At 39.9% G+C, this 27,962-nt stretch overlaps 1 protein-coding gene across 2 annotated transcripts; it reads left to right on the top strand.

The window, feature by feature from the left end:
• The first annotated feature begins 73 nt into the window (after positions 1-73).
• Positions 74-27,744, top strand: smoc2 (SPARC related modular calcium binding 2). 2 transcript variants are annotated; one of them, XM_066696745.1, is made up of 13 exons: positions 74-675; positions 6,850-7,012; positions 10,261-10,367; positions 10,736-10,835; positions 11,856-11,900; positions 12,989-13,039; positions 13,227-13,301; positions 14,801-14,987; positions 16,579-16,661; positions 23,326-23,425; positions 24,163-24,410; positions 24,987-25,022; positions 25,197-27,744. In XM_066696745.1, the coding sequence occupies exons 1-13, from the start codon at positions 604-606 to the stop codon at positions 25,226-25,228; spliced, it is 1,299 nt and encodes a 432-aa protein (XP_066552842.1). In that variant the 5' UTR covers positions 74-603; the 3' UTR covers positions 25,229-27,744. The 2 variants fall into 2 exon arrangements, with proteins under 2 accessions (XP_066552842.1, XP_066552843.1); XM_066696746.1 differs by having other exon boundaries at positions 76-675; positions 24,982-25,022.
• The last annotated feature ends 218 nt before the right edge of the window (positions 27,745-27,962 follow it).

Genomic DNA, 27,962 nt, shown 5'->3' with positions numbered 1-27,962 from the left:
GAAGGGTTAATCTTTCACCGCAGCATCAGTGAGCCATGGGAGGAGACACTCTTTAGGGGCCGGCTGGAATGAAAGAGTGAGAGCGTGGGGCAGGCAAAAGGAGAGACGCGAGTTCAGTCAGCGCTGTGAGGCGCAGTGGCATGGCATGCTTTCACACACTGTCTTCCTCTGCAAAAATAACAATACTGCAGAAACGAGCAAGGACAACCTGTGCTGGTTAATGACAGATACAACGCCCAGGGAAAGAAAGTCATACTTGTGTGTGTGAGCGCAATACCAGCAGATGAAAGGTTCAACTTACTTACTAGTGAGGCAGAGCCTGCATCTGATAAGGGATCAGACTGACAAATAAGGGGCAAAGAAAAAGACGAATACGGAGGAGGAAGAAAGGACTTGATGAAAAGCTCAGAGGAGAGGTTTTGGATTGTCAGAGCGGAAGGGAGATATTGAAGGGACATACACATACACGCAAGGGAAGAAAGATCATCTGAGGACGGACTTATTTCCAGACAATTCATCAGGGGTTCTAGAAACTGCCTAGACCTAGAGACAGCTCCCGGCGGTCCAGCAGAAGCTCTGAGGGTCTGCCTGAGCTCCAGCGCGATGCTCCTGCAGCCTGTGCTCCTGCTGCTGGCGCTGCACGCCGGACTCGCGCAGAAGTTCTCCGCTCTCACGGTGAGAAGGCATGCTTGGTTTAAACGCAGGGGCGCAGGTGCTCTGTTTAGTTTTGCAGAGGGATCTTGAGGGAATTGTATCTTACTGTTACATCTAATTATTTAATTCAAGTTTTTCTTCCAAAGACCATTGTTAGAAACTAATTTGATAATCCACTTACCTTTTAATTACAAATATATTTGCATTGGACCCTAGTTTTCATTAATATATATATATATATATATATATATATATATATATATATATATATATATATATATATATATATATATTTTTTTTTTTTTTTTTAATTAAATTGTGTAGTATAAATGTCATATTTAAATGTATGGAATATCCTATTAATGTGAACTTGTGTTCAGATCTTATTTACAATTTGTGTTGACATCCTGATGAGGGTGAAGGTAGTCCCAACCTGACAGGTCTGGGTAACCCGAGTGTGATGGATCAGTGTCTGGTATTGTCCTAGCAAAGCCTGTGATATCATTTAAAATAACGAGTATTCTGACTGATTGAAAGCCTCACAATTAACTTATAAAATAATAGATAATATTGTGAATAACAATCTGCTGATCTTTTGTTAAGTATTGAAAACCATTAAGTTTTCACAGAAGATTAAATTATCAGTTGAGGTTCTGAAATTCTTTTTATTTAATATTCAGCAGGATTAAAGAGAACAGTTCAAGTTAAAGTTTAAGTGACATGCATCTAAAGTTTAAAGGAAGCAAAGTCTGTCAGGAAACTAAAGCACTCCATTGCACAAGACCAGACAGACACATGCTGCCTTGTTAGTGTCTGCTCTGTAACATGCATATCATCTGTTTGGATGTTTCTAATTCACATATTATGAGGTTCGGGTCTCAAAATGAATGGAATAAAAGAAAGGCTCACATGTCTTTATACAGCTTTGAAAAGGAACATCAAAGACGCTTGTGTGTAACTTGTGTGTAACAAGTTCTGTTAACCTCCTAGCATCCTAACTCTAATGGCAACTCCAGCTAAAGCGTACCCCACAGCATGATGGGCTAATTACCATGTTATAAAGCGGCTCGTTGATGATTCAATACAAAAAATCCTGATCTGGTTCTTGCCTTACCTATGTATGATCACTACACACATGCAAAAAAACCTTACAATACAGACTTGTTCCTAAAAAGAGAGTAGCTCAACTGGGCAGCTGACCCTGCATTTGAGGAGAGGGTTTCATATGGGGGGCCTCCATTGGTTCCCACAGGATTTAAATAAGTGTGTTTGTTCTCCAGGACCCCAGTACATGTTCTGCTTGTTTTACTAGGATTTGTTTTCCATGCATCATGAAAATTGTATCCAACTTTCTGGCTTTGGATGTCCAAGATGTATCTGAATAACAGTCTTTTATCTTCTCTTGACCTGAGGGATCTTCTTGTTAGAAGTTGGTATTGAAATGTCTAATGCTTTTGAAATTTCCCATTTTTTTTCCCCCAAACTCCCAGAGCTGAATATGCTCAGATAGTTATAAAATCACAGCTAGCTGACTCAAATTTGAAATTAAAAGTTTAGTACATGTGGTACAATACTGAATATCTGTTACAAATAATATAGCTCACGGTACAGCTTCTGTGTCAATGGGAACATGTTGCATTGCAGAAGTTGCACAGATTGTTCTGTGGAATGTGTGGTGATGAAGCCCTGCTTTGATGATTTAGTGCTGCATGTGACAGCTGCCACCCCATCAATGTTATTTATGTGCAGCGCTAAAAGTCTTGACATCCGAATGGAAACCCGTTGCTGCAGTTGTTAACCCTGGGTCAGACATGTTGGAAGTGCAGGAACAAGTACACCCCATAAAAACTGATAACTATATTAAAAGTCAATAGTCACACGTACTCGGATACTTAGCCATGCAGTTGGACACATGCTCTGGTGTGCTTCATAGTGTAACCGGTCTTCCTGGCGTGGCAGTGCTGTTAGATGTAACTGGAGTGGGTTAACTTTTGTTGAATAATTGTGGCAGTTATTAGAAGCATTTGGATACATGAGGAGGTGTGAACATGACTGACAGAGAATTAATAAGGTGTTCATTGTCCAATTAAATTGTCCTACAATGATGAGTTTTCTGAAAGAAGGCTGCACTTAAAATAACTTTACACCAGGAATAGACCAGAAAAGACACTTTTTCACATTCTTCTGCTGTTAAAGAGTTTCCTGTAAACAAATGTATAGATATCCATTTAGTTAGGAAGCCAGCACATTACTGTTTACTGTATAAACATTAGAGGTTTGGGGGTTAAAATAAAGGCTTTTTGAAATTATCATTGTATAGTCAGACTAGACCTTGTTGTACTGTTTAATCCCCTGCAGTTGAGGCATTAACATTAAAAACTTACATAATAATTACATAATACCCCTCTAATATATATTTTATTTTTTAGATCCTAAATAAATAAATACAAATATAAACTGAAAAAATATTCTCTCAATGTCTACAGTTGATTTAGCATTTAGTTTCTTTCAGAGAGGTCCAGTGAACAAATATCTGTATCTGTATCTTTAATATAATACTTTTTGTGATACATCATAAATTTAAACATTTTACTCATCCAGGATCACATATGCCTACTTATATACCTGACATTTCAACAAGTAAACTAGTTTTTATTTTACTATTAATATAATATTTGTTATTCATGAGAACAATTGAGATTTCACATGGTGGTGGAAGATAAAAACACAAAAAGCCCCCATGACAGCCTGCACCTGCAAGCGGTTCACATGGTTACCAGGCTTTCTCTCTGTTTTTGAAAGTTAAATGCCTTTCTCTTTGATTGAGTTAAAAGCTTGGTTAAAGCCTGTCAGTATCTTCCTTGAGCCAAGCTGGAGACTAATGAATAACACAATCTGTGCAGGAAATTCATGGGGTGACAATTTCACACATCTTCTCAGCGGCTCTGCTGGTGTCCTATTGACAGATTAGTCCTCCTTCAATGGGGCTATACACATCAGGAACTTATTATATTTTATATTTTATAAAATGACGCAATATATTATTTTTTGCTTGTTTATGTTGAAAGACTATTCAGCAAAGCAATCCTTAGACTAATCTAAGAATTTATTAGAATCCTATTTGTATGCAACTAAATAAAGAAATAAGACTTGAAATAGCAAACCCAGAAATGTCAACATTGCAACCAAAAAATATTCCCTCTCACAGTGATTTTCATTTTAAAACCACAACAATGGGAAGAAAACATCAAAAACAAGCGTTACTACCACCACCACCTTAAGAAAGGAAATACTGGATGAACTCCGATTTTCAAGAAAATACCTGATTATATATTTTATATATTAATTGCAGTAGCCTATATATACTAGAGTTTCAATACAATTGTACTTTGTATTGTGTGAGGCATAGAGGGCAGACTGGGCAGGTGGCTGACCCTGTCTGGTCATAATCCCTCTGGTAATTTGGGAAAGCAGCCTTTTTCATGGAAATAATGTGCTTGCAGGACAAGGAGTAGTTGGATAAAGATGCAGGTGACAGTTTATAAAGCTGTAAGACACTTGTCTAACCCCAAGGATGCAAACCTTCCCCCCGTTGCCTAGACCCAGGGCCCTTATAATTATATACCCTGCCTATGTTAAAAAAACATAAAATAGAAGAGGAGAATAAATATTCAGCAATACATGATTTACAAAATGAACAGAGCATTATGCACTTCAATATGTGCATTTAAATATAAATTACACACACATCATAATATATGTATTTTTGCACTTTGTTTTGCACTTATGTTGTAAGTCGCCCTGGTTAAGGGCGTCTGCCAAGAAATAAAAATAATAATAATAATAATATACTTGCCAATAAATGTATAAAGGCTTTTGCTCAGAAGAGTAACATAATAAGGTTCAGACAATTACTTTTCTATTTTCAATCTTTAACACAAAATAAAAATGAATACAATTTAACTGTTTGCATCCTACTGACAGAAAATACTGTGAGAAGACTGAGTAGGATCGCTAAAGATGTATATCAGTGCTTTTATACGAAGGAGAACGAAGCATAAAACAGCGTATATGTAATTGTGTCAGAATGCACATGCCATATTGTTTTTCAAATTTGTGTTTTAAAACATTAAGAAATCAGTTGGAGAATATCTTGTACAAATATACTCTGTGTAGGAAAGTTGATTTGAAAACAAAAGTAAAAATAAATAAATTTAATTTGATAAAGTTATGAATAAATGTTAATTCTGCTCCACATCTCACAGTTCATGGCTGCTCTCTCATTGGCTGAGCTCTGATACTGGATGCTTTGGCAGGTGAACGGAATTATGATTTGAGATAATCTTGGTTCAGTTAGAATGACCTCTACTACAGTTTTTTGACAGGTCTTTCATTCTGTCATTTATTTGATATGCAAACTGCGTTGTGAAGAAAAAGAGGAGTGCACAGAGGTCACAGCTGCAGGGGAGAAACCCAAAACGCTGCTGTCGAATGAGAAACAGGAATGCAGTGACCCAAGACTGTGTCAGGATGTGGGAGAGTCTACACAGAGCCAGAGCCGTACAACAGCCAGACCACAATGACTTCCAGTAGCTCTGTATTCCAGCACAGAAGGATGTCTTATATTTTGAATTACTCTCAAGTGAAATATCATTATTTGTGAGGAAAGCATGACAGTAATAGAAATCATGGGTTTAAAGTTTGATTTGCCTTAATTTCTAAAGGCTATTGAAAGATGAAGGAATCTTAATCTGGACAGGGTGATGTTACACTTCCTAATGCTGCATCTTTGGAAACCAAGCAGAAAATAATTTATAGACAGTTAGCATGAAAATATAAAACATAAAAAGACTAGTAAAGAGTCATTCATTCAATTAAAACACTTTCCTTTCCTGGTTGGCTTCCTTCCTCTGATATAACCAGTTACTTATTTGAAAGGTTTATGATGAAAGATCACAAGAAAAGGCTGGCTTTTACACCTCAAGGCAGTTTGGTTTCTGCCAGGTGTACATGCTGGCCTTGTCTTACAGCTCAATAGTCAATTTTGATTTCAGTATTTTATATTGATTTATATTAAATGTATTTAGCCTGGGAAAAATGTTTTGATATTATATAGTACATCCCCATGTGTGGTGATAAAGGTGTTTATACATTCAAAATTCACATTCAAAATAAAACACTAGCTGCAAAATGGATTGATTTTAATATTTTAAAATTAGAAGGAAAATGTTCTACACTTTTAATTAAATTGAATGATTCGAGTTTAGTGCTACCATGTGTTTAAGAGCTCTGTTCTGATGCCCAGTGGCCCTGTCATACAGGACACGCACCAGGAGTCACACCTACTTTTTTGGGGCATGGTCAAGGCGCTTATCAGGAAGTGACAGGTGTATGGCACCACCAAGACCCTGCCTAAGTTGTGCCATCCCTCCAAACTGGATAACTGAGCCAGAAGAAGACTGGTCAGAGAGGCGGCCAAGACGCCAGTGGCAACTTTGCAAGAGCTGCAGGCTTTTACAGCCAAGACTGTGCAAAGTGTGCATGTGACAACAACGTACTAAACACTATATCAATCAGAGGAAAACCTGCTGCCCTGTGCAACAAAGCTGCAACTGTATAACAGTAACCCAAAGCACTCAACCAATCTACACTGGAGTGGATAAGGAGCAAAAAGGTAAATGTCCTTGAGTGGCCCAGTCAGAGCCCCGAACTAAATCCAATCGAAAATTTGTGGCATGACTTGACGATTTCTGTCCATCAACGCTCCCCAAGGAACTGGACGGAGCTTGAACAGTTTTGTAATGAAGAATGGTCACATATTGCCAAATCTATGTGTAAAGTTCGTCGAGACCGATCCCAACATACTCACAGCTTTGCTGCCAAAGGTGCTTGCACCAAGTATCAATTCAGGGGGATGTAGCCTTTTCCAAAATTAAAATGGTTTTCCCTAAAAGTGTGGATTATGGTGTGTAGAACAGTGGAAAAAATATCCTAATTTAAATGTATGAAACTCTTGAGTCACTGTCACAAAATGTAAAAACATTCAAGGGACTGTAGACTTTCTATAGGCACTGTGTGTGTATATATGTTAAGAGCTGATAATTATTTGACTTTTGCTTTCACAATCAATGTAGAGCATGATTTCGGTGTCTGTGAAGTGCTGTATGTACTTTAAATTCCCTGTTCTTCCCCCAGTTTCTGCGGGTGGACCAAGACAAGGAGTGTAACCTGGAGTGCAGCGGGGGACCGAAGAAGCCCCTCTGTGCTTCAGACGGCCGCACCTTCATGACACGCTGCGAGTTCCTGCGGGCCAAGTGCCGAGACCCTCAGCTGGAGGTCATCCGGGGCCCCTGCAAAGGTCAGGCTCTCCTCAGGGAGTACACATCCCACGCTGCACACATCCTATGGTTATTTATGTCCAGTGGTGGGATATTCACAGAACCTGATTGCTGTGATCAGCCTGTGTTTCTGAAGAGGTTAACTTTAACATACAGCATAAGTTTTATGCTTTGTGCTTTTTATGCTTCATAAAACAATCCTCCAAATGAATGTGTTTTATGCTGTGTTTTACACAGAAAAGCAGTGTAACATGAAAAACAGTTTTTGAACATGTATATATGGCAATCTCTGAGATTGTTGTTCTTCTGCAGCTGCTGTTGTGGAAATTAACCATGTAAGAAATTCCCAGGTGTCTGAAAACCACAAATAAAAAATTGTGTGAGGTCTACAGCAAAACTGTTTCAGAATACAACTGATCTTGTTGAGCCGGGAAATTACTCAACAAACAGAAACCACACTCCTTACTGCCAAGTTCACAAAGCATCTTTTATGAGCTCAATAATGACAGACAGCAGCCCCTCCCAAATACCTTGGAAGAGACTGTTTCATTGGGCTTTATAAGACCTGCCTGGCAGTTAGTGAGGAACACGTCTACTGGAGTGCCTCGGAGGGACCATTGCTGCTCTGCTCTCGTCTCCCAGGTGTGACACTCCCTCTCTCGCCCTCTGGCCCTGTGTCACTCCCATCCTTACAGGCTCACACACTGCCATAATACCATCGATACAGCAAATGGGGAGTCAAGTAATTAGAATGAATGCTGCGATTAATAAGGACCTGTAACCTGTGTCTCTGAGTCCCTGCTCATCTCTCCAACTGAGGATGGCAGTAATGAAAGCCCCCGGCACATGTGGCCCTGCTGGGCAGGTGTTGCGAGAGCCCTGCAGCACAGTCACAGATATCCCCATACTGAGACCCTGACATTTGTTTAAGAGATTGTTGTAGATATAACAAAATATTACATTGTTTCCAAACCAAAAGTGGAAGAAATATTCAGATTTGCTGAGAATTCCACATGTATGCTTTGTTGTTGGGATACAAAATGTCAAGATCTGTGGCTGTGTGGGATGGAATGATGCTTTGTGAAAGGAAAAATGCCTTTCCACATTTTTGCATTCACTTTACTAGCCTTGTACTGTTAGCCGATTAATGTAGTTGTGTGCTGCAGGGAGGTGCTCCTTGTTGGTGTTGGCACTATTGCATTTCTCCTCTGAGTGTATCCATATAAGCCTGATGTACAGATTTATTACGAAAGCTGATAACCCTCCTCCCCACCAGCTATTTCATTGAACACCTGCCCAGTGTGCTGTGGCTCTGTATGCCTTCAGACACTTGTGTAACACCCAGATTAACACACTTAGCAACATTTCACCCAGTTTTACAATAAAATAAGTCTTATTAGTGAACCATTATGTTTAACTGAATGACTGTTTGTGATCAGTAACGTGAATCAAATGTTCCTTCACAATCCATCCAAAATTAGGGCCTGAGAGATTTACTACTGTCAGTTACTGATTTATATTGGCAACCCTGCATTCACTGCAATTAAATGTAAAGAACAATTGTCATGTTTTTGTTTAAACATAGTCATTAAATTCTGAGGGGAAGGATTTCACAATGATTCCAGACTCCAGTTTCTGACAGTGTGCCTTTTGTTATTGCTGTTGTTTTTCAGGGCCTCTGGATATCCTTCACTAAAGCTGATATAGTGAATTACATTGTATTGGAAATATTTATTCTAAATAAATGCCCTATTTATTTAAAGACCATACCAATTATCGATGGCCACATTATTACTCCCTTCTCAATGTTTCCTTAGCTGCAATAGTGTACCATTTCGATTGCTTTTCTTTCACTTTAGTCTTCTTGCTACAAAATAAGACTTTACACAGCACAAGTGGTTTGAAATGAAGTTTTAATTGAAATGTTATGTTTGTAAGTGTTTTATTTGTAAATGTTTTTGGTTGAAAGGTGCCCTTGTGAGGAAACAGGGCTGGAGCAATCATAGATCCTCCTGTTGTGTGCGGTCTGGGGGAGGATGCTTCAGGCCTGGTTTCATCTATGGTTCATCACCAGTTATCACCAGTTAACACAATGAGTTATTCTTCTAAATAATGAATAATAGATCAAGCAGAAATGTCTTTGGTAAAAAACCTATATTTCATGCCTTGGTAAAGCACCATAGCAACAGCTGCGCACCACGCTGTCTGCTGGGCTGCGCATGTATTAGAGCAAAGCATTCCAGCTAAGAAGCTGTAAAGAAAGGAAGAAAAGTTTCTTTGTGTATTATGGGCTGCTAATCCAATAGCAGACTTTGAGTTCATACAAGTTCCTGGAAAATGGGAGTTTTGCAGACCTTCAGAAAAATTAATTGCAACTGTTCTGGTTGAACAGAGGAGTTGTGCTGATGCCAGCTGACCACTGAGGCTCAGCCCGAAGATGCCAAACAGCATCACATTGGTTTTCTAGAAGTCAGATGATTCAACTTCTTGTAAGTTTTTCCAGTGGGGCTCGAGAATGATACATTTTCCACGAGACTCAGCTTTAGTCAGGTATCCATCACAACAACAACAATAATCATTTAGTTTATAAAGTACTTTCCCATACTTAAATATCGACATCTCAATAACAATGGAAAAAAGGGATATGTCTACTGGCACAATAAAGGACAGTGGACTTCTGCTGCTGCTGCCGCTGCTGTTGTCAGAGACCTTTGTCAATCCAACGTACAGATGACACTGCAGCTACAAACACTGCTGTCTCTGAAGAGTAAATACCGCTTCTACTGCTACCTACCATAGCACTGCTACTGCAACTGCTACTGCAACAGCTACCATAGCACTGCTACTGCAACTAATACTGCCACTGTGACCATATCACTGCTACTGTAACTAATACTGCCACTGTGACCATATCACTGCTACCGCCACTGTGACCATATCACTGCTACTGCAACTGTTATCATATCACTGCTACTGCCACTGTGACCATATCACTGCTACCATAGCACTGCTACTGCCACTGTGACCATATCACTGCTACTGCCACTACTACGTCTACTACTATGTGGGAAAAAATACATTAAGTAAAAATAGAAGTTGCCATGTATTCCACAAGGCAGAGGTATTCTTTTATCCTGTGAATGGATGAGAGGGTTTTAAGAAGGTAGGGAGGAGAGAATGCATGGCTGTTCAAGGACAGGCAACTGCACCTGGAGCTGCAAAATACATCACACACACACACTTATTGATTTATATCTCTTTATTTCAGACACTTCCAGATGTGTGGCAGAAAAGAAGTACACTGAACAGCAAGCAAAGAAGGTCTTTCCTCAAGTTTTTGTTCCTGTGTGCAACCCAGATGGGACTTACAGTGAGGTATTCATCTGGAGCTCTTATTAATATTAATTCAATTGAATAATTCTTTCCACTTCATTTTATAATTTTGCTCTGCAAGAAATTCCTCATAGTATCTGAAACTAGAATTAAAAAATAATATTTCTGTAAACCCCTTAATATCACTTAACTGTACAGGAGCAATAGTTCTGGGGGAGATGAAAGCTTTGTTTTTGTGTTCTGTGGGGTGTATTGTAGGAGTAAGGCTGGTGGGTTTATTGTAGGAGACAGGCTCTGGGGTGTATTGTGTAGCAGTAATTCGACAGGTGTATTGTAGAAGTAAGGCTGTGAGGTATATTGTTTAGCAGTAAGGCTGTGTGTCAGGGTCTGAGGCTGTTCTGTTGTTTCAGGTACAGTGCCACAGTTATACTGGGTACTGCTGGTGTGTCACGCCCAATGGGAGACCCATCAGTGGATCTGCAGTGGCCAACAAGAAACCCAGATGCCAAGGTAGCGAGAGGTCATGTGTCACTGGGTTGTGTGTATGTGTGTCTGTGTTTATTTCACTGGATTGTGGCACACTGGCAAGATCTTAGTGTCATTAGCACAATGAGATCCACGAGCCATGTTTTCGAACACACAGAGGAAGTTATTGTCCTTTCTGCAGAACTGGAGGCTTAAAGGTCAATGTATATATTATACACCACCACAAAGAGGCAATGCAGGCGGGGAAAATATGAGCATAAATCATATACTAGTGTGAGATCTGCTTGTGTGTGTTCATAGCTGTGTGTGCATTACTTATTAGTTTCTTAAGTTTTATTATACAAATTTGGGGAATTCCTTCAGTTGTTGTTGTTCTTATTGTATCCAGAATATTTAAATAGTTAGCTTATTATTATAATTATATTATTACTACTACTACTACAATTAAATTATACTTTTTTTTAAATTATTTTATTAACATACAAAGCACCAAATGGAAAGGCCCCTGAATATTCAACAAAGATGTAACCCAGGAGAAGCTGCGTTCGGTCTCAATGCACAGAGACTCGACTCAATGCACGGAGAGTAGCACCATCACATAATACTTTTAAAAGAAGACTGAACGCATTTATTTTAAATTGAATTCATTTTGTATAATGATTTTGCGGATTACGTCCCTGTGTGATGATTGTTTTATATGTTTGTTTGAACTAATCTTCTTATATTTTATGGATTTTATTTACCTGTTTATTTTTGTTTATATTTCAAATATTATATAAATGTGAAATGTAAATTCTCTGTTAAAATGCTTTGAGTTGCCTGTGGCATAAATGGTGATAAATACATAATTAAAACAAGTCTATAGGCCAGATATATATGGTGTATTATCATATATTACCTATGCTTCAAATAACTGTAACTATGTTTGAGTTTGTGCGTTGCATAAGAGACAGAAGGCATAGTTTTTAACAGCGCCTACCTGTTATGTTCAATTTTATTTTATTTTTTCCTGGTTATTAAATGCAGTAACATTTGTTTTCTTAGGCTCAAAACAAGAGAGGGTAACACCAAAAGATCCAGGAAAAACAGGTAAATATTTAAAACTTGGCTTTTAATACACTAACATGAACCTGTTTCCAGTGTAGCAAAAACTAATTCCTGTTTCGATTGTCAAACATTGAGACATCTGGGTCTCTGATTATCTGGCTTTATGTTCAAAGACTCTCTCCTCCTGCACAAGACTGACCTCCAGTCCAGTGTAACATCTTCCAGGAAGAGGCAGGCTTGTTCCTGTACTTTTATAATACAGTGTAGCTATTATTGGATAGATCTGTTTTGACCCTTTCAAATCCTGTTCTGTTATTGTTTTCTCAATAGTAAGAAATAGGACAGCCTAAAGGCCCACCCCTGAACCAACAACTGTCTAGTTCAGTAGTTTGTGGACATCCATGTAGAAAACACAGTTATGATGTAAGGATTCATATACTTATCATCTTGTTGTAAAGCAGAATAACTAAAAGAGTTACATCATCGTCGTCATAGATGGAAAGGTAGGTTGATAAATAGGTAGGTAGGAATAGAAATGAAAATAAATATCTGCCTGTGTTTTCTTTTAATGCACTTTCAACTTAAGCATCCCTTCATTTGCAGGTGCTGACAGAGGAAGGTATCATTCTGATAATACTGTGCTTTTCCCTCTGATATTAAAGCACGTTTGACAGATTTTCAGTTTTTCTTACTCCTCTCTTTAACAGGGTTTTGCTGCCTAGGTGTATCATATCTGTATGTCCTGGCTGTGCTGCGCTGTGTGTGAACAGCCAGTGTTCAGTCTCTGTGGAGTTCCTGAGTCTTTATGAAAACTTTTTTTTCGACAACAATATTTGGATTAAAAAGTATTTCACGATTGTCTCTTTATCTTCTTTAAGATGCTGCTCAACAAAATAACTCCAATCTCTTTCCTCAATCACTTTGTTCTTTCCAATTCATTCTCCTCTTCTCTAACCTGTCTTTCATTCTTTTCCCATCTCTCCCTGCTCTCTCTCTTCCTGCCGCCTTCCTCTATGTGGTTCCTTTCGGCCGGGCTATGTGCAAATCACAAATTGAAGTCCCACGTAGTGAAATCTAGCTTACTTTGTTAATTGTAGTCTCCTTGCAAATCTTTTCCATTCTGAATTCAGATGACTCTACAGGAGAAGTAGTGGAGCCACCGCCTCCCCCAGATGAGGAAGGTGAGATTGATCATTGATTTTATTTTAATATATTTACTTAGAAAGGAAACACTTATGTTGACTAAAGGTCACGTAAATGCAGTACAGTAGACATCAATCAATTTGTATTCTTAACACTTGTCAATGGTAACCATCCTGAAAAAAATCTCTATACATTTATTTATTCTGATAACTTTGTTGTTTTTAGATCCAATCTCACAATATCCTACTCTGTGGACTGAGCAAGTACGAAGCAGACAGAACAACCGAACCCGAATACAAGGTATATTATTATTATTATTAGTAGTAGTAGTAGTAGTAGTAGTAGTAGTAGTAGTAATTGTTGTAATGTTTGCACATTACATTGATGTAATTAATCTCAGAGTTTAGCAGCAATACACGTTCCCCATGTCAGGGGCCCGTTCTCTTGGCATCGCAGTTTATCGCACTGCTGGCTAGGCAGGCATGGTGTGCGGAGGCGGGCCTGAGAGAATCAGAGTGGAGGCTCTGACCACATACACTAAACACGTATGTGTGGATGTATGTATTAGAAGAAGCAAGGGGTTGTGCCCGTTTGTTTACTGCAGGTGGCGCTGCAGTCAATCAGGATATGGTGCCCTCTGCCTCTGTCGGGCACTATGGACAGATACCTCCCCTGAATGCCCAGGTGCCCCAGCTCTGGCACAGTGGCGCACCGTGCCTACCAGCCATGTCTTCATTCAACAGACACTCCGCCACGGCTGTGTCCTGCTGAGTCTCTTTACTCACACTATGCTTCACAGGGTTTCTTTAAATACTTTGTTAAACTTGTAAAATGTTTCATTTGTTCGCAGATGTTAGTGGGTTTCCTTCACAGTATTGCTGTTGAAGTAAGGGCCCTGATTAACTAACCCATTGACGTGAAACTCACTTTATTTATGACCTTTGCTACTGCTTAAGAATTCATAAATACAGCATTGAGGCATCATTCATATAGACTTTCATATACATGATGTCATGTTGTATTTAACAGAAATCCACTCCCTTAAACTCTGTTCAGGCCTCCTGGCAGCAACACACGCTCAATATTGTGGGGGAAAGGAATTTAGAAAGCAACAAAAATATGATTTACTCAATTCTCAATATTCAATAATCAAGGCCTAGCCATATGAATCTAGCCATGTTTTTGTCACGTTGCCCTGATGTATCTGGTTTTGGTTTAGTTTGGGGTAGGGAGTGACCTTTTCCTTTCTCTGTTTGTCGTCTTCATTGTAAACCTGCCTGAATAGGATGATCACTGTTTGCCAGAAGGCTGCCCAAACCAAATCTGGATGATTAAAAACACATATTACATGGGAAAAGAGAATTGGAAATGTATATTTTAGATGTTTTTGATCAAGCCATTTGAAGATGCCAATATATTAACATTTCAGTTGTTTTTTTGTATTTGAGTCTTTGGTTAGGATCAGTCATGAGGCTTTACTGTAGTCCTGAATGAAAGGAAATTAGAAAGGTCCCCAGGAGAGAAGACAGAGCTGTTTTCCCAGACAATCTGACCAACACTATGTGCTCTTAGTCTCCGGCAGTATTTGTTTAGGCGTCTATCCTTTGTTCTTTAAACTGTTGCTTAGTATTGCTCAGATAATCAAAATATAGAGAGAAATTCACAGAAAGAAGTTTATGAAAAGAACAACAGACAAACTGTTTGCAATTGTTTTCAGTAAGAGGATGACTGGCTATCGCATTACTAGAACCATCTACTATCTGGTGCTGTGCCTATCTAGTCCACATTTCTTCCTGTAGCCTCGTCCTGTGACCATGAGCAACAGTCTGCGCAGGAGGAAGCTCGGCAGAATAAGAACGAGGCCATCTTCGTCCCGGAGTGTGCTAGTGGAGGGTTGTACCGGCCAGTGCAGTGCCACCCCTCCACCGGGTACTGCTGGTGTGTGCTGGTGGACACGGGCCGTCCCATTCCTGGCACATCCACAAGGTCAGAGTGCCTCCCACACACTCACACACAGGGACATCTGTCACTTGCTTACGGGCTTCTTACCGGGATTGCTTACAGGAGTTTAGTTAATCAGTTTTTCTTTGCCAGGCAGGCTGCCTTAACAATGTAAGGTTAAAATGTAACTATGAAACATGCAGAGGTGTGGAGCTCTTTGCTCTGTCCAATCCCCCTGGAGCCTACATCCCTAAATTCTGCTCTTGGAAACAGTTCCGGCAGCTCAAAATAATATTTTCTGTAGGTAATGTGGTTCCCTGCCAGCCACCATCCCTCTCTTATCTTGACCTCAGTCTTGCTCATCTCCACATCAGAAGGGGAGCTCACAGGGACATGCCATTAGTCACTTTCTCTAGGAAGTCTACATCAACACCTGACAGAGTCCATTCTCTGTCATCGGTTAACCATCATGCTCTGCTTTGTTTTCTAGATTCTGAATCCATGAACAAGCTTCATGGATTCTAACTGGTACATTCGTCTAATATTTATTTAATTGTAAAACATTATTACATATTAAATTCAGAATGTTTTCCTATACTAGACTTCACTCTCACTGTAACATATATCACTAATACACAGTATATCAATCACTTACAGTTCTTATAGTATATGAATCAGTTACCTGGAATGCAGATATCCAGTGGCCTAATGAATCACAGCATTCGTAGTGGTCTGTGCCAGTCCAGAGACGCTACAAAGTTAACAAGCCAGTCCACAGGGTGCCAGGGGTCCAGCACAGAAGGGCTAGGGAGACAGAAAATGTGTGTGAAACAAGAATTAATGAGCAAAAGAAATGCAAAGTGGGGTATCGGATTAATCGGGCATCAGGCGAGATGCCAGATACCACATTAGTGCGTGCAGCATGGAGATTTCTCTTTCACTTGTTTTCTTGGCTGATTCAAGGGGTCAGCCATCAGCTATCAGAGTCCAATGCATTTCAAGCTTGCTATCAAAGCAGCTTCTATACTGCTCTTCAGAGACCGGCTTTTCTCACTCCCTGGACTTAAGCATGAGGTTTCACTGTATATCAGATTGTCTTTCAGTCTTGGGTAGGTCTGTAGTTTGTTCTGTTATTGAGCAGTGCATCTCAATCAAGCCCAGATGACAACCCATTAAAACGGAGGTGTCTTACTACTTCCTGGATTTGCATTGAGATATTTAATGTATAAAAAAGCAGCAGTACCTCAACAACAAAAATGTGAACTGATCTCAGATGCTATCAGACACAGAGCTCTACTTTGCCATATTTCATCTGATCAAGAAGTTATATTTATTACATATTCAGAACACATTTTTGTTTTTTGCCAAATATGGAACCCAGTAGGTTATGAAAGAGTAACCTTAATGTTTTCAATTTGGCTTGTGCTTAAATACGTTTTTATGTATTATTATTATTATTATTATTATTATTATTATTATTATTATTATTATTATTATTATTGTATTCAGATTATTTAATCAGTTTGATTTTAAATGAAGGGTAAAGGGGATAGATGCTTCACTGAAGTAAGAAGGTTTGAAAAGTGATATTGTGAAATCAAAGGTCAATGCTTATATATACCTATTTATTTTGTAGGTATGAGCAACCTAAATGTGATGGAAATGCAAGAGCCCATCCCACAAAACCCAAAGACCTCTTCAAGAGCAGACATCTCCAAGGTTAGTGTGACACGGTGCACTGCAGCCCAACAGCTGCAAGACGGTGAGAGGACGGCGTGAGTGAGTGAGAGAGAGAGAGAGTGTGAGTGAGAGAGAGAGAGCGTGAGTGAGAGAGAGTGTGAGAGAGACAGATAGTGAAAGACATGCAGAGATTGAAAGTCACAAAAAGAGGGAGAGAGGTAAAGAGAGAGAGAGAGACAGACAGTGAGAGAATCAGAAAGGGAGAGTCAAAGTGAGAGAGATGGAGTAAGTGAGAAGCCCAGTGTACGAGCAGAATTTACATCATTAAATTGTGTCTCTCCAATGACATGTGGTAAACATCTGATAATAACTGCAGACCCTGGGTGAGCTTCATGTTGAGCATGTTTGGCACAGGGCCGTATTTATCCGCCACGTACTGCAGACATTGGTGAAGCATTCTACTATTTCAGCTAATTCAGCACAGGGAGAAATCCAGATCTAGCCCATGCTGAACGATAGCAAGGGGATGCTGAACGGTTTGAAAATCCTGCTGATGGTATAAATCTCCCAGCTGCCCAGTTTGATGAGGATAAAGTGGGTCTGAATGTTTTCTGTTCACGTGAATGGATATAAAACAGTGAACAGTTAATACAACCTAAATGGGTTATCTATCATCTATTCTTTTAACCCAGCTTGAGCAGATCATTAATTTGTAGTGACAACACTTAAGAGTGCAAGGCAAAATATATCTGTTTTTACACACCTGCTATTGAGCTTTAAAACATCTTCATATTTAATATTATTATTATTATTATTACTTTTCATCCTACTTCAAGTAGAAAAGGCAGACAGACAGTTCTGCATCGGTAATGAAGGGCTGTCTCAATGCAATTGGAAGCTTATTTGGGAATATCTTTGATCGTGATAAACCAGGTCTATTTAAACTTGTAGGAGAACCGATTCTTAGAGGCGTAGATCACACAGTGTGCTCTAGTGATAAGGAGACCCGCATGGTATCTTGCCTGCCTGGTGCTCAGGTTGCAGATCTCCCTAAACTAGTAGACGGGCTACTGGCCAAAGCCGGGGGGAATCCACTGGTCATGGTCCACATTGGAACCAATGACATAGGAAAAGGTAGGACAGAGGTTCTGCAAGACAAATTTAAAGAATTAGGAACAAAACTAAAGAGCAGGACCTGCACGGTAGTTTTCTCTGAAATACTTCTGGTACCACGTGCCAGGCCAGGGAGGCTGAGATTAGAAAGTTCAACACGTGGTTGAAATCTTGGTGTAGGGAAGAGGGGTTTAGATTTATGGAGCATTGGTCTTTCTTCTGGGATAGATGGGACCTGTACAAACTGGACAGTCTACATCTAAACAGAAGGGAAAGAGGGATATAGAAAGAAGCATAGCTCTTGGAGCTAAAGCTAATGCAAAGAGCTTTTTTCAATACTACAGCAGCAAGAGGTCAATAAAGGAGGAAGAGAAAAAGATAAAGGGCAAAAATGGAAGTATCTTGGAAAACAAACAAGATGTGGCAAATGTTCTAAATGAGTATTTCACAGAGGTTTTCACAAAATAAAAGACAGATGACATGCCACAGGTTAACAACCAGTCCAGTCAAACCCTAGAGATTAGGATAAATGAGGAGGAGGTACTAAAGCGACTAGCAGAATTAAAAACCAACAAATCACCTGGGCCAGATGGGATATTTCCAACAGTACTTAAAGAAATTAGGGAAATTATTTATAGGCCGCTAACTCAGATATTCCAATTGACACTTAGAACAGGGGATGTGCCAACTGACTGGAACACAGCAAATGTCAAACCAATCCACAAGAAAGGGGACAAAACTGAGCCAGGAAATTACAGACCAATCAGTCTCACCTGCATCACCTGTAAAATGTTGGAAAATAGAGGAGCATCTTAATGAAAACCATATTCTTGGAGATAGTCAACATGGGTATGATATGATATACTTAGATTTTCAAAAAGCTTTTGATAAGGTTCCACACCAAAGACTGGCCTCCTCTCGATTGTAAACTTTCTTATGTTCTTATGAGTTGGGAATAACTCCTCTATTAGGATGGCCGAATCGTATTCTTCATTAGCAGCAGGCCCCTCAAGGGAAGAAGAGGAACAGCAACATGTTTAACAGACAGCATAGGCCTGGAGAGGACCACAGTGGACAGGATAGGACTGGAAAATTCTAGAGAGCACATTAATTTTGGTATTTAACCAATTACGTTGAATTTTTGTTCACTAAATCAATAATTCTAACAATTAATCCTATTCGGCATCTTTAATTTTTTAATCAGTTAAAATACATAAAACATATTTGGATGGCTGTTACATTCTACATTCCTGAAGAATTACAACACTGACAAACACAACCCTTGTGAAATAGAGAAATGTTTTCAAGTTGTCCTCTAACAAGAATATATGAAGCACAAAGAGCTTGTGGGTTCAGGAAATGAAAGCGCTGCTGAGTGAAACACACTATAATAGGTTTGTTTTAGTAACAACTTTTTTTGTAAATGAAAAAAAAAAAGATTGGGCAAAGGCTTAATTATAAAACAAATATTTCCTTGTACCTGCTCCAGAAAACATTGCAGTCCTGATGAAGGAACAGTAAAACACACGGCACAACTGTAATCTGTTTACTTAAGTGTCCTTTTATGGCCTGTAAACATTTTAATAGCCCTGTAGACATGCAGGGTGTAAACGAACAGAGGCTCCACTGTTCTCTTCATACCTATTTATTACTGTCTCCTGGTTTAGTCTGACACACACAGATGGCTGGTGCAAACAGGGCCAGTCCAAAGATGTCGAATTATTAAGGAAAAGCAGAACGAATAATGGGTCTAATTTGGGAACACAGACCTGACTATGAAAGAGAGAAAATGTCTGAATAATATTTTTGTTTCCATGAAAAACAGCTAGTTGAGAGTTAAGCATTGTCTAATTGTCTGAGTTAAAGTCTAATTATCAACTCCGCTATTATCCACACGCTGTGGTGATCTGTCTGGGTAAACTCATTGCAAAGTCAATATCACTTACACAGTCATCATGCTATAGTCCCTGAGGAATTGATACCAAAGCTTTACTGGCACATATACAACCTCTTATGGTCTCTGTCACAACCCCAATTGACTGTTATTGAGGGGGAATTCAAGAGCAAATGCCTTCCTTTTTCTTCACTGGCACTGAAAACTGTGTCTTTTCTCAGACAATACATACAGTACATATATGTATTATATGTATATATGTGTAATGCTGTGGCTCCAGAGTTTGGGAAAGTGATCTTTCTTCCATGGAAGTCCATAGGATTGTGTGCAGGCGTTTGTTTGAAGAGCCCAATCCCCCAGTGTTTACAGAGTAACACTCACCGCACACGTCCTGCATTCCTCACATGCCCCGTGCCTCCCCCGGCTGCTTCCAGTCTCCAGGACCATAATAACATCTCCCACAAATGTCCTTCTGCACCAAACACGACACAAATGCAAACACAAGTTGAATGTTGCAAAGGTAGCCCCATCCAGCAGCACAAAGGATGTTAACTTGAAGAGTGAAAAACTGCCCATTTCAATATGAGCGTATCGGCATTGGAGTGACCATGTTATTGAAGGTTATGAAGAACTAATGGCACATCTGTAGTGAAAGAAAAATGCATAATCAACACATAAGAAATTCAACTGGACTACCAAAGCATCATTCTGTAGGCAGGAGCATCAGCCTGTGTTCAACAGGTTTGTTTACGCGCACCGACACCGGCTTCATTTAGAGAGAATAGAACGTGTTTTTAGTCCTGTCCTTCTTGTCCCCATTTTTTCTTCTTTCAAAACTAAAGGAGCATTCACATGGACTACATTTTTAGACTGATGCCGAAGAGCAGTTATTTGTATTGGAAGGGTTATGGCTAGGCTATGGGGACAGATTAAAGCTGCGTTGATGGAAGGCATTTAAACACATCAGTACAGTCATGCTTTATTGTTCTAGGCCAGACTTCACCGTTGCTAAATGCCCCTCATCACTTTACCCAATCCCGTCTTGTTTGGTGAGCTCAAACTGCTGGAGGCCACCATGCAGGTTCAGATATGTTTATTGTGGTTGTTTTAATTCTGAATGGCTTGCATTGTTGATTTCCACAACACTTAAGGAAAAGCTTTGGATGAGAAAAGAATATGCTAAAACCTTGCTGGCTGTCTAATATAGGCTAGGTGTCCAGGCAGAGACCTCCTCCCCCGTCTACTTGTGCTGCTCTACTGTAAATACTGGCGAGAGAAAGTCCAGTCCCTGCTGGTGTTGACAAGGACAACTCGTCTTGGTTTTGTTTCTGCTCTGTAATTTCATTCTCCCACAGATCAGGTGGCAGAGATGCACAGCTTATGATTGGCTGTAATACATAATTTACTGAAACCCCTCTGTGTGCCTGGCTGGGGGCTGCAACCTTATTAAGTGATCATAGTTCTCAGCAAGAAAAGCTTCCTTCAGTTTCCTTTTTTCTGATCTTCTTCATTGTTGTAGAGCTGCCTTCATTGTGTGATATTGACAGCCGATATAAATAATTTGAGCTAGACGGACTGAAGGTGAATGCTGAGAGTATTACACAACAAGCTTGTTATTTAGGGAGTAGTTGTACTCACAGCTATGTCCTCTTCCACACTCACACCGATAGGTAATGCACATTGTATAGTTCTGCCCGTCAGATTTTAGCTGTGTAAATCAATACATTGTTTTAATGGCAGTTCAGCAGCACAGGATGCTGTAAGTTAAAAACAAAATTTAAACAAAAACATTTACATTTACATGTACAATACTTTAAGTATTGAATCTCAAGCCACAACTCACATAGTGATACGACAAACCAGCCATGAAGACCAAGACGTTTTCTATACAAATCATGGTGATAGAAAAACACAGATCAGGAGAAGGTTCCAAGACAATTTAAAGTCACTGAATATGAGGAACACCATCATTAAGAATAGGAGTGAGCTTCATACCACCCTGTCGCTGCCCAGATCAGACGGAGCAGCCGGGGAGCCAGAAGCTGGTTAAGGACGCCGCTGTGAAGAACAGTGACTCTGAAAGATTTGCCAAGTTCTCTGTCTGAGGTGCGAGTCAGTGATCACACATGAAACAATATCCCAGACGCTGCACAAAGCTGGCCTGTGTGGGTGAGAGGCAAGAAAGCAGCCATTACTGACAAAGACTCATCTTAAATCTCATATGGGGTTAGAGATAAAGCATGTAAATGACACTGCAGACATGACAGAAGGTTGTGTGGTTATTGTGATGAACGATCTTATATCAGACCACAGATAAAATTATTTTCATTATATGCTGACCTTCATAATTTATAACATTATTAAGTACTTTTTAATAAAAAGGTTTGTTTAAAGAAACAGTTTTCATCATATGTAATGCATCAAAATTTGAATGTTTTGGTAGGGGGTGAAAATATTTGCAAGGCACAGTATATATTAATCATCACAAACAGCAGCCTTTATTTTGAGGTGTTTTTGCAAATATGATCTGCAAATCGTTGTTTAAGAGTTTCTGTGAAGAGTTTCAGAGAGAGATTGTGTGTCTGCAGATCTCGCTCTGGTCAGTGTCAGATTGTTGATGTAGTGTTGTTGTAGATATATTTCATTAGAGTATCTGGGTTTCCTTAGTGTGTCGATTTCGTAGAGCTCTGATGAATGAGTTTGTATATATTGAATCAAATGCTTTCTCATAGTCAACAAACTATGTGCATATTATCTGCATTTTCCAATAAATCTCAGACAACTTGTATCTATCGGGTATCCCGTCAATTTGTCACACACTTTTCATCATAAACAACAATCCATCACCAATAATGAATCACCAGTGCCAATTCATCACCCAAAATGCACCACCAATAATTCATCACAATAAGTCATAACAATTGGAAATCAGGACTTATAGTCACCAGTTTAGGCCACAATATAGCATAAGCTGTGCAAAAGAACAAAGAATGCTATAATAAATCATAAATAGCAGATCATACATATTCACTTACAAATTACATGCCTGTGTGTTAGTGTGTGTGTGTGCTCATGTTTGTGTGCTCATGTTTGTGTGCTCTTGTGTGTGTGTGTGTGCGCTCGTGTGTGTGTGTGCACTTGTGTTTGTGGGCTCGTGTGTGTGTGCTCGGGGCTCAAGGCCAATTCACTGATCACTTCCCAGGGAGCCGTGATTTTCCAGCCGCTCATTCTCCCTCCCCTGCCTGGAGGCTGGCTGTAAAGTGTAATGGGATAATGGACCCGTAGTGATTGACAAATGCCCGCTTCCCCTCGAAGGCTGGGGAGGTCTATATATTACACAAATGAAAAGACTGTGGAGAGCGAGGGGCTTTATGAAAGATCGCTTCTCTTTAAAATGTCCAACAATCACCGGGCTGTCATTCCAGCCGTTGTCTTCCGAATCCCGACAGCCATGCTTATTTACTGGGTAACAATAAAGGGAATTTAAAACCAGAGTCACGCTGTTCATTTGTCAGCCTCTGGTGTCAAGACTGCTGTGTTTGATGTATTAACATGAAAGGATTATCTCTGTGCTCTTTGTTTTTTGTCTCGCTTTGTGAGATTTTACTGATAAATCACATCTGATACTCGGCCAAGGTGATAAAGAAAGAACCCAAACTGTTTGGCAACACCTTATTTGATGTGTTTCCTATTCAGGCTGCCCCGGGGCCAAGAAGAGTGAGTTCCTAACCAGCGTCCTGGATGCGCTGTCAACAGACATGGTGCACGCAGTGACGGACCCCTCCTCCTCAGCCAGGTGCGCTGCCTGTCCCCGTAGGGGAAGTGAGACGAGCAGTCGGAGTGTTTGCAAATAGCAAAACATGTGAGAGTGGCCTCAGAGAAGCACTGGTGGTGTCTTATGAGTTTTATAGAAGCTGAAATGATTGTTTATCAAAATTATTCAATATGCAAGAGGTGACACTGCATCTGAAATCCTATGAGCTTGAAAGGAGGCTGTTAAGGATAGCCAAGGCACACATGATAAAGCTTTGTTTAACTTTGAACAGATCAGACAAGTTTGGAGTCTTGGTAAGTAATAAGCAGTACACAGATGATCAGATAAAAAGACACAAGTGACTATGAAGAATATAGAATTCTTACTGGGTTTATTCCAGGTCTCCACCCTGGTCCCGCTGAGCCCCAGTCCACTTAATCTCATAGGTCCCCCTGAAGCACCAGCTTCTAAACACTGGGAACTCATGGGAGTTATAGACAGTTAAGCCAGTGAAGAAATTAAACTGTGTGCTGTGTGAAGCTGAATGTGTTCAGAGGATTAATGCCAACGGCTTCTAAATCACTGAATGAACCAAATCATCTGCTTAGTTGAACAGAATGAAATGCTTCCAGGTTTTAATACATTGGTTGTGGAAAGGTGACCTCTGAACTCTGCTGGATAGGAGCTGCATGACCAGGGCTGGAGACACCTGCTGTAAACTGTATTGTCTCTGTAAAGTCTCTCGCTCTAGACCGACCTGGCCTTGTGTTCCTCCTCAGGATGTGTGAGCCGGACCCCAGCCACACCCTGGAGGAGCGCGTGGTGCACTGCTACTTCAGCCAGCTGGACAAGAACTCCAGCGGAGACATCGGCAAGAAGGAGATCAAACCCTTCAAACGGTTCTTGCGCAAGAAATCCAAGCCCAAGAAGTGTGTGAAGAAGTTTGTGGAATACTGTGACGTGAGCAACGACAAGGCCTTGTCCCTGCAGGAGCTCATGGGCTGCCTTGGAGTGACCAAGGAGGAAGGTGAGAGATGCCAGTGCAGAGGAGAATGGCATACAACACTGTGGCACACAGCAAACTGACACTCAAAACTGTGGCACACTGGCACACAGCACCATCACAGCATACTGGAACACTGGCATACAACACAGTGGCACACAGCACACTGGCATACAACACAGTGGCACACAGCACAGTGATCTGCACTGAGACAGTAATGAAAAAGTTTTCTTTTTTGTCTACATATTTATGAGACATATTTCCTGAGAAATGTTTTTTTGTCTTTTTTTCCCCTTGAACTCGAGCTTTCTCCTGAACAGTCGCTGCTCATGTGGAACAAGGCAGTTTTCAGGGGCCGATCAGCTGGGAACAATTCCGTATCAGTTTTACACATGAAAGACATTAGATCTGTATTTTGTAGAAAGAAACCAACCACTGATTACATTTTCAGATTGCTCTGCCAAAAACAATATTGTGTGTGCGCCCGTGCAGAAGTCTAATGAAAGTGTCTAATCAACACCAGGGTTTCAAATGAAGCGACCCCTCGGCTGTTCTCATTGTTTTTGTTTTTTGTTGTCCCTTTGTTCTGTCTCAGGGCAGAAGAGTCCCAGCGAGAGCGCGGCGCCCAGCAGGCAGGTGAGTGCGTGAGGGCTGAGAGCGAAGGACAGGGCTGAGGAGTCACAATTTTGAATTTCTACAGGCTATAATGTTGCTAATCACCTTTTATATGCTTCATATTTAAGCCTGATACCTGTCAAACTCTTGTACTTTATCATTATCTAACTTATCTTCATTTATTTTTATTTCCAGCATTCCTCAAAGAAACAAGGCTGAATATATGAGCTGCTCATGGCATCTATATTTGGACATGATTTCCTCACCAAATGGCAATGAAAACCATAGTATTTGCACTTTGTACTTTAACATGTAAATTCACTTTGTAGAAACAAAATATTTAAACAGACTTTTGAATCGTTGAAAGTCCGTTTTTTTTATTAAGAATTAACACATACAATGTATGTGTATTTTGTGTCTAAAAGGTCTGCTTTTCTGAGTTGTACAAGTTTTTGTGTATTTTTGTTGCATTTTGTGTTATGGTTTGCTATTTTATGTTGAATTTTACAGAAGAAATATGGGTTTTGGTTTAGTTTCTGATCAGTAATGTAGAGAGTAGAACCGTTTTGACGAGCAGCTGGTTTACACTGATTTCACAGCTCTAGCAGGCGTTTAGAAAGTGTGTAAAACACGTGAACTGTTTTAAAATTAATTGTGTTATTAAAAATGGATTCATAGAATGAAAAACTGTTTTTTTAATTATAGTGTTTTTGTATTTTGTCGATAGATATATATATTGTTAAGGTAAACTGATTAACAGGTTTTTCTTAATAAAAGTGTACAGTCAGTTTAGCACTGTTATTAATACTGTTATATATAACTTAGTGGTTTTATTTCCTAGGGAAAACCTTTTCAATTTTTCCATAGTTTCCTTTATTCTTTGATATGGACGTATTAGTCATACATAGATTAAGGAGGAATGTTATGTATAATCAAATGATATGGTGCCAAGACCCCAGACAATTGTGTTTAGTCATAGAAAAGCAGTCGCGTTCAGTTTTGTTCAGTTGTGTAAGAGTAATTACCAAGCTGGCCTCTGCCCCCCCTCACTGCCACTGGATAGTTTGGTGATGTGGAGAGGGTGGCCGGACACCAGCACTCAGTCCTCCGCAAGGGTGTGTGTGAGGGTCTCTCTCTCAGCTGTGCTGTTCTAATCTCTCACATAGGTATGTGTACAGAATCTCCCTCTCTCCTGTGTGTGTGTACAATATCTGTCCCCTGCTCTCTGTGTTGAGTGTAGGTTTAAACATACTCTGTCTTGCAGGTATGTGTGCAGGGACAGGTATAGCTCTGTTCTGTCAGAGGGGCGTTCAGCAGAGGAGGGCACCCCCTGTGGGAATGTCCTGCCCCCGCATGCCAACCAGACTGCCGGGGGTGTTCATGTCTTTCTAATACACCTTCTGTGCAGACATGTGCTTGGAGTGCCTCAGACTCACTGCCTTTTGTTCATTCTGCTTCTTTACTCGATTGTTTTCTATCTATTTATTGCACCCATATCTGTAATTATAATTAATTAATTATTTGAAGTGCAATGACTCTGAAGAACTTCATTTATCTGGACTCTTCAACTCCCTGATCTCAACATTTGTTTTGTAGGAACATTGTGAATGTCCCTCCTTTAGTACATGAGGCAGAACATCGAAAGAGTCTTTTGATAGTGTTTGAGTGCATTATAGCCCTCAACACTGTATACAAATGTAGCTATAAGCCCAGAGTTTCATCCAGCATCCAGTCCGATCCCAGCTGCTTTCATCTGATTATCAGACAGGAAATCTACGGATCGTAGATATTTTAGGTGTAAAGATAATATCTGAGATGTAAAAGCTCTAAATAAACTCAGTGCTATCTGTGTTAAGTTACAGTTACTTTCCTAAAAACATGATCTTATCAGATTGACATCCGCCTACAAGAACAGCAGTTTCACCGAGGAGAGATGTGGATAGAAAAACGAAATGGCACAGAAGGGTTTAGTTATAATAATAATACTTTTGCATATTGCTTTTTACTGTCACAAAAAGGTCATTATATCTCATAACACAGCAGTCGTGGAACCTTTAAGAAAAGGAACATATTGAAGTATTAAAGTATTAAAATGCTATTATGTCATTTCTCCAATTACCTTGATGCTGTTTTAAGTTGCTTCATCTATTTTTACTTGTGGTTTTCATTATATGACGGTTGAAACTGAACTGGTGAAGTGGATTACATTTGAATGAAATCATTTGCCAAGAATTGCATACACAATTATATTTTATTAGGACAAGCCTCACTATTCTAGACCTTATACTTAACACATACCATTTGATTATTGGAAATACATCATATGAGTCACCAGCAGGGCTTTTATTGAAGTCTGCTGAAAACTGAAGTGTTTGTTCTGTTCTAGCCTTGATGTCTTAGTTATTCGCTGGGATTCTTGCAGGATTCAGAACAGAGCTGCTCGGAAGTCACAAGCAACAGTTTTTTGTATTCCTTGCTCGTCTGGTTGGTTCTGTCTTATTGATCCAAATCCTTGAAGAATCCACTGCAATTAACAGCACAGCCATTAATTCCTTATTCTTAGAAGTGTGTGTAGAGACATGCCTCTACTGTTCGACCTGAATCTGCGCTTGAAGCCCTCAGTCGCGGCGTATTGTCAGTAAACAGGGGAATTTCCAAACGACTGCAAATGTGGCAAAACAGTACCTGCAGAAAGAACTGTTGCACTGCCCTGTATACATGTAAATAAATAATACAGAATGAACCTAAAGTGTGTCTGTGTGCTTTGTGGAACAGACAGCATGGTTTGTATAAATCAGTATCTTCCTTTAAAAATATTATATTAGTGGTTAGATCAGGAGATAGAGCACAATCCTCCGTCGACTGGAACTCAGAAAAGCACATGAGCATTAAGGAAAGTCTGTTTTTGCACCGTGGTTAAATGCTTGGAACAGAGTGAGGGACTTGTGGCTTCTCCAGTGA

The sequence above is a fragment of the Amia ocellicauda genome, chromosome 23 (assembly GCF_036373705.1).
Source record: "Amia ocellicauda isolate fAmiCal2 chromosome 23, fAmiCal2.hap1, whole genome shotgun sequence".
Lineage (NCBI taxonomy): Eukaryota > Metazoa > Chordata > Actinopteri > Amiiformes > Amiidae > Amia > Amia ocellicauda.
Note: the sequence above shows the minus strand (reverse complement) of the source record. Positions and strands in the feature narration are given on the sequence as shown.

Excerpts from the sequence above, each read along its gene's own strand:
- smoc2 (XM_066696745.1), top strand. The coding sequence starts at position 604 with ATGCTCCTGCAGCCTGTGCTCCTGCTGCTGGCGCTGCACGCCGGACTC. Across the intron at positions 7,013-10,260 it reads CATCCGGGGCCCCTGCAAAG|ACACTTCCAGATGTGTGGCA; the intron begins GTCAGGCTCTCC and ends TCTTTATTTCAG. Across the intron at positions 13,040-13,226 it reads GCCTCCCCCAGATGAGGAAG|ATCCAATCTCACAATATCCT; the intron begins GTGAGATTGATC and ends TGTTGTTTTTAG.